Below are 6,000 nucleotides of genomic sequence, written 5' to 3'. Positions count from 1 at the left end.
CCCGTGACCTTTTCTTACTTGCATTTTTTATTTGTGCAAAGCACGATAAGAAGCAAGAACAAAAAATGTATCAAATTTATGAATCTTCTCTTCCCGTTGGTCTACAAAGCGATGTATAATCAAACATAAAGACTAGTCTTAAAACAAACAACATATGGTAAATCTATGCAAAATTTCTATGCTTAGCAGCAACCCACTTCCGGGTACACCCACTCCTCAGCCGCGCGACAGTAGCAGCGGCAGTTGAGGAACTACAATCCCGGATGGGCCCTCTTACGTGACGTCACAGACTCAGCACGCGGAAGCCTTAGGAGAAGGAGATGCTGACCCAGCATGGCGGAGAACAGACGGAACCAAAGAAAAAAAACCACATTATCTCTCTAAACATAATACGCGTGCGCGTGCGAGCCGCATCATTCACCGGTTGCGTCACGCAAGCGGCACCAAACGTCACTTCCTTCTGGCTCAGAGGCGCTTCCTGGAGCCGGATGGTGAATAGCGGCCGTGGCGCTGCTGCTTCTTTTCCCCGTCCTCCCTTCTCCTGCGCCTCGCCGTCGACCTCCGGCAGCGGAGCCTCGGCGCAGCATTCCCTTTTGCTGCTGCCCGGCTCCGTGCCCCGGCAGTTGCCGCGAGCAGATATGGCGGTAGCGGCCACAGCCTCGACCTCGGACTGGCTGGTGTTCCGAGACGGCTGCTTGCGCTGCGACGATGAGGGCCTAAGCAGTCTCTCCTACCATCCGGCGCTCAACGCCATTCTGGCCGTCAGCTCCGGCGGTGGCATCAAAGTCATAGACGGCACCTCGGGGGCTGTGCTCCAGGCCTCGGCTTTGCACGGTGAGTCCCGTCTCGGCGGGCGAAGGGAGCCCTTGGTCCTCGGCCCTCTCCAGTCCCTTTCCTGATTGTAGCCCCTGCGGGGAGGGAAGTGAGGAGCTGGGTACGACGATTCTTCATCTCTCTCTCTCTCTCTTTTTTTTTTAATCTTCATCTTTTGTTACTTATCTTTTACTCTGGGGGAAAATGGCACTGTTTCAAAGAGGGAAAGTATGGGGAGGCGAGGAACTTGAATAGAAACTGTCTTCATTTCCCGGGAGAGATGGGAAGACGGAGTCGTTGTTATTGTCTGTGGGTTTTCTTTTTCTTTCCAGGCATTCCTTTAAATCCTCTCCCCCACCCCCACATATATATCCACCAGTGGAATTGAAGAGAAATTTTAGGTTATGTTAGGGAGGGCTCAGGTGAACTGTCATGTGGAGCCTGCCGGGTAAGCTCTCCCCTCCTTCAGTAGCTCATTGTGAAGTGAGAAGCCGTCATAACCAGTGTATTTATTGTCTGTTTACCAGTGTTGGTCTAGGGTGCTGTTGTCAAGACATCTGGCTTTAACTTGCATTTTATGATTAGTTGTTTAATGCCTTTGAGGTTTTTAACTCCACTTGGAAGCAAGTAAGGTGTACCTGGTTTTTCATAAATTTATACCTATTTTGCTCCTTTATTTTGAAATGTAAAACATGAGGTATAAGTGAATATTAGTGTTTTAGTTTTGACATTACACCTATTAGGAAATGAAGTTTCTATCAGCACTTAACACAGAGATCTAGCTGTTAATTTCTGGCCAGTGGAAGCATGCTGGGTTTTGCAGCTAAAGCATCACTTTACTGAAATTAAGCAGTTTTTTTTTTTTTTAAATCAAGATTTACTTCCAAAAGAAGTAAACTCTTGGTAATTGACTGTACTGTAATGGTTTCTCTTATCTTTCTGGTATCTGCCATTGCGTTATAGCATCTGACTTCAATGGTGGGTAGTTATTTGTTTTTTAAACTAGTTCATAGGGAATTTCTTCATATTTTACATGTTGATAGCATTTGCATCTTGTTAAAGAAGGGTAAAATTTTAGGACTTATAGAAGTTGAAAAAGATTTATTAGGGGATGTTTTGTTTTTTTTTAATGCCATTGGGGATTCACATTGAAAATGTAATGAATTACCGTTATTAATGTGCATGGATATTACTTTAAATATCAGATGCTGAGGTAAAATGATTTTTTTCCCCCTTCATTCCCTTTGTCTTAGCAGGTTTTTCCCGCCACTGTGGCAGGTTGGCAGGTGAGCTGTTTTTGAAGGTGGCAGTCTTGGATAATAGGTTGAAATTTTATGCTCATTGTGTGGCAGCAGCAAAAAAAGCAAATACATTGCTAGGAATTATTTATTTATTTTTAACTTTTATATACCGATGTTCCTGTATAGGATACATATCGCACCGGTTTGGAATTGAAAATAAAGTAGAGAATATCATAATGTCTCTGTATTGCGACCTCATGTGAGTATTATATGTAGTTTTGGTCACTGCATATTTAAAAAGACATAGAATCAGAAAAGGTACAGAAGATGAAGACCAAAATGATATAGGGAATGGAACTAGTCCCCTATGAGGAAAGGCTAAAGAGGTTAGGGCATAGGAGAAAATATTTTTTTACTCAATGCATAATCAAACTCTGGAATTCATTGCTGGAGAATATGATAAATGCTGTTAGTGTAGCTGCATTTAAAAAAAGGTTTAGACAACTTCCTGGAAGAAAAAATCCATAAACTATTAAGGTGGACTTGGAGAAATCCACTTCTTATCCCTGGAATATGCAGCATGGAATCTACCAACTTTTTGGGATCCTGCCAGGTACTTGTGACCTGAATTGGCCATTGTTGGAAATAGGATATTGGACTTGAATCTTTGGTCAAACCCAGTATGGAAAGTCTTATATGTCTTATCATTTAAAATTTTAGCCCATAGTAGTACTGAACTGGCTGTTTATTGAACTAGTAGAAGGGATTTTCAGTGTTTTCCTGCAAATGCTAAGCACATTTTCTTCATATTTTGAGAGGTGTTGAAATTTTGACTGGATTCTGGAACAAAAATAAAGTTGGTTTGGAGATCTAGGAGTTCTGCATGCATGGCTATATTCTGTAAATGGACTGTATCTAAGTGTTAGTAATAGAGGTATGAGAGATCCAGTAGCCAACTCAGTTTAAATTCCAGGCAAATATAAAGTTTCAGGTGTTGAATTCTCAGAACCTTAAGGAACATAATTATGCATGCACAAAAAGATTTTAGAACTACAGTTATAAGTGTATGTACACCCTAGTATTTTGATTTAAAAAGCTTTGGTTTTGTATTGCAAATCTGTTTACCATGAATATTTCTCAAAATGTATATTTATTAGTGGGGTGGCAGGTCACACACATGTTTATCTACTTAGTGAATCCACAGGACTCTGAATTGTATTTCTTAGTTGCACTAATGTTTATAAGGAGCTCTTGATTTATATGGGAAAATCTACCAGTTTAAATACAGAGATGAGAATGTATAATCTGGTATGCTGTCTTTTCCATCCTTATTTTTTTTCTTATATTTTTAAATAAGAGTAGCATTTTTCTTCTGTTAAATCAGTAATAAGATGAAAAACGACCTGTTAGATATAAATTTCATTTTTAAAATTAATTTTCATTAGAGTACACTTTTTTTTAAATAAGATTTTACCTGTTATAGGATAGGAGTGTCATATATTTTATGCCAAAGGAGAGATTATATAGGATATTGGTGTAATATTAATTACTATGCAGTGCCAGTAACTACACAAAATATCTGAACTCCTTTCTTCCCAAAGCTGCACTATCTAAACAGTCTTTTGTGAGTTTTAAATATAAATTAATTGAAATTTTAAACAAAATGCATATGGATGTTGAGCAATATTCCAGGGCTAAAACTGTTTTTTAAAAATTGGAAAAGGAGCACTAACCAGGTTACTACCTATAGATGAAGCAGTTTTCCTTTTTGGTTACATAAAAAAAAAAAAAAAGTATAACCTGGACTTATATTAAGAATAGTTTCATTAGTTCAAGCTTGTCCAAATTCCTGCATTTGAATTTTAGTTGTGCTGCTTTGTGAATCTTTTATGCTGTACATTGCTGTGATTTATATGTAGAAAGTGATTAAATTAACCTTTGACTAACAATTATGGTACCTTTTTATAAAAGTCATTTTTCACATTCTGTCTAAAAAAAAAAATACAAATCAAAATGCATTAAAGTATGAGTTTGACTAATTTACACACATTCCACACATTCATTGTGAAAATTTTAGAAACATTCCAAATGTAATTTAAACTCCAAAAAGTCATGATTGTGTAAATTTTCACTCCCCTTGACTCAATACTTGTGGAAGCCCCTTTTACAGCAATGACAGCCATCAGTCCTTTAGAATGAGTGTTTACCAACTTTACACAGCGGGATGGTGCAGTTTGGCCAGTTTTCTTGACGGAATAGCTCAAGCTCTTTCAAGTGGTTGGGGCAGGGGCCCTTGTCTAAGGACTGCAGTTTTCTTGCCACATGTTTGTTGTTGCATTCTGATTTAGGCTTTGACTGGGCTACTCGAGCATTAACTTTCTTCATGCTGAGGTACTGAGAGAGCTCAGAGAAATGGTAGTCAGTCTGCTGAAAGCTGTTCAATAGATCCTTGGAATCAGGAGTGGTGCCATGAGAGTAGAGAAGAGTGGTAATGGTTTTGCATTACAAGAGTGGGAGCAGAGGGGAGGTTGGAACCTACAGGCCGGTTAGCCTGGACCATGTTTTCCTCCATATTCTGCCTATACTTTGCACCATCCATTTTTTTTATTGATCTTCACAAGCCTCCCCCATCCCCACAACATAATGCTGCCACCACCATGCTTTATGGTAGGATAGTTTTAGCAGGGTGATGTGCTCTGCTTATTTTATGTCACACATTACTTAGCATTGAGACCAAAAAGTTCCACTTTGGTTTTATTAGACCACAATACCTTCACCAGTATGCATGCATGCAGTTTCTAAGTGTTTCTTTGCAAATGCTATATGGCACATCAGATGGCAAGGGTGGCCAATCTTTCAAGAGCCAAGGAGTCAGAATGCACAGTACCAGAAAGGTTTTAAAAGATGGGAGAGTCTCCTTTGAGGAGCAGAGCTGTTGCAAGGGGCAGCAAGTAGGACAGCTGCCCAAGGCACCAAGCCTGGGGAACAACTTGCTACATTTTGTGTGAATCCAAAAGGGGAAGGGATGCCTAAAGTAACCCTTTCATTGAGCACTGGTATGTCCCGCAACCTCTTTACCTGGGGAGGGGGAGTCCTCAATGGCAATCCCTCCCTTCCCGCCATTTTCTTTCTATCAACATCCCATACTCTGTGCCAAACCTTCTTCTCAGTCCCATGCTATCCCCAGCATTCTACCTCAATCCTGTCACCAGATCATCAGTTTCCTCACCCTGTTCCCTCCAGTCTCTCACTGTTTTCTCCCTCTGTCCCCACAAGTGTCTCTGTCCTCCCACCCTATTCTCACCAGTCTTTGACAAGCATCTCCCTCCCCCACTGTCTGTCCAATATCTGTCTTCTTTAATTTGCAGTTTCCCCAACCAGTCCCCTTCTCTCAGCAGCCTTGGCATAACATTATTCACCTGTACAAAACAACGATGGAGCCTTAGCCATAACTCCTCCTGTACCTCTGTATCCTGACTCCCAGGTCCACCCCATCTTTCCCCCACCTACTTTTACCTAAGGCGCACTGTCACTCATTTTCATACCCAATCTCATCAGCTCTTATTCTGTCACTGTCCTCTCTCTTTGCACCTCTGGCTTTCTCTCTCACATACTCTTATCATGACCTCTGTCTCCCTTTACCCTGACATTTCTGGCTTTATCATTCCCCATCACCACCTCTGGCTTTCTTTAATACACCCCATCCCACTTTGGATTTCTCACACCTCTCTATTCCCATTCCTCCATTTTTATTTACTTTTCCCCTATTCCTGGCTTTCTTGTCCACTCCCACAAACTATTTCCCCAGACTATATCATACTCAGATCCCCCTCATAAATGGCTCTCATGCAGCTCCCTATTCTGACCCTCTCTCCCTCCCTCTTTTTACCAACTTAGCCATGCTCATGCCTCATCTGCTATTTATATATATATATATATATATATA

At 40.9% G+C, this 6,000-nt stretch overlaps 1 protein-coding gene across 5 annotated transcripts in view; it reads left to right on the top strand.

The window, feature by feature from the left end:
- The first annotated feature begins 451 nt into the window (after nucleotides 1-451).
- Nucleotides 452-6,000, top strand: part of BIRC6 (baculoviral IAP repeat containing 6) — a 1,045,545-nt gene continuing 1,039,996 nt past the window's right edge. For all 5 annotated transcript variants that reach the window (XM_029593898.1, XM_029593899.1, XM_029593901.1 and 2 more), the window contains exon 1: nucleotides 452-834. In XM_029593898.1, coding sequence (XP_029449758.1) covers nucleotides 489-834 — 346 coding nt within the window. In that variant the 5' untranslated portion in view covers nucleotides 452-488. The remainder of the gene's footprint in view (nucleotides 835-6,000) is intronic.

Source organism: Rhinatrema bivittatum, chromosome 3 (genome assembly GCF_901001135.1).
Source record: "Rhinatrema bivittatum chromosome 3, aRhiBiv1.1, whole genome shotgun sequence".
Lineage (NCBI taxonomy): Eukaryota > Metazoa > Chordata > Amphibia > Gymnophiona > Rhinatrematidae > Rhinatrema > Rhinatrema bivittatum.
The sequence above is the reverse complement of the archived record's forward strand: the minus strand, read 5'-3'. Positions and strand labels throughout refer to the sequence as shown.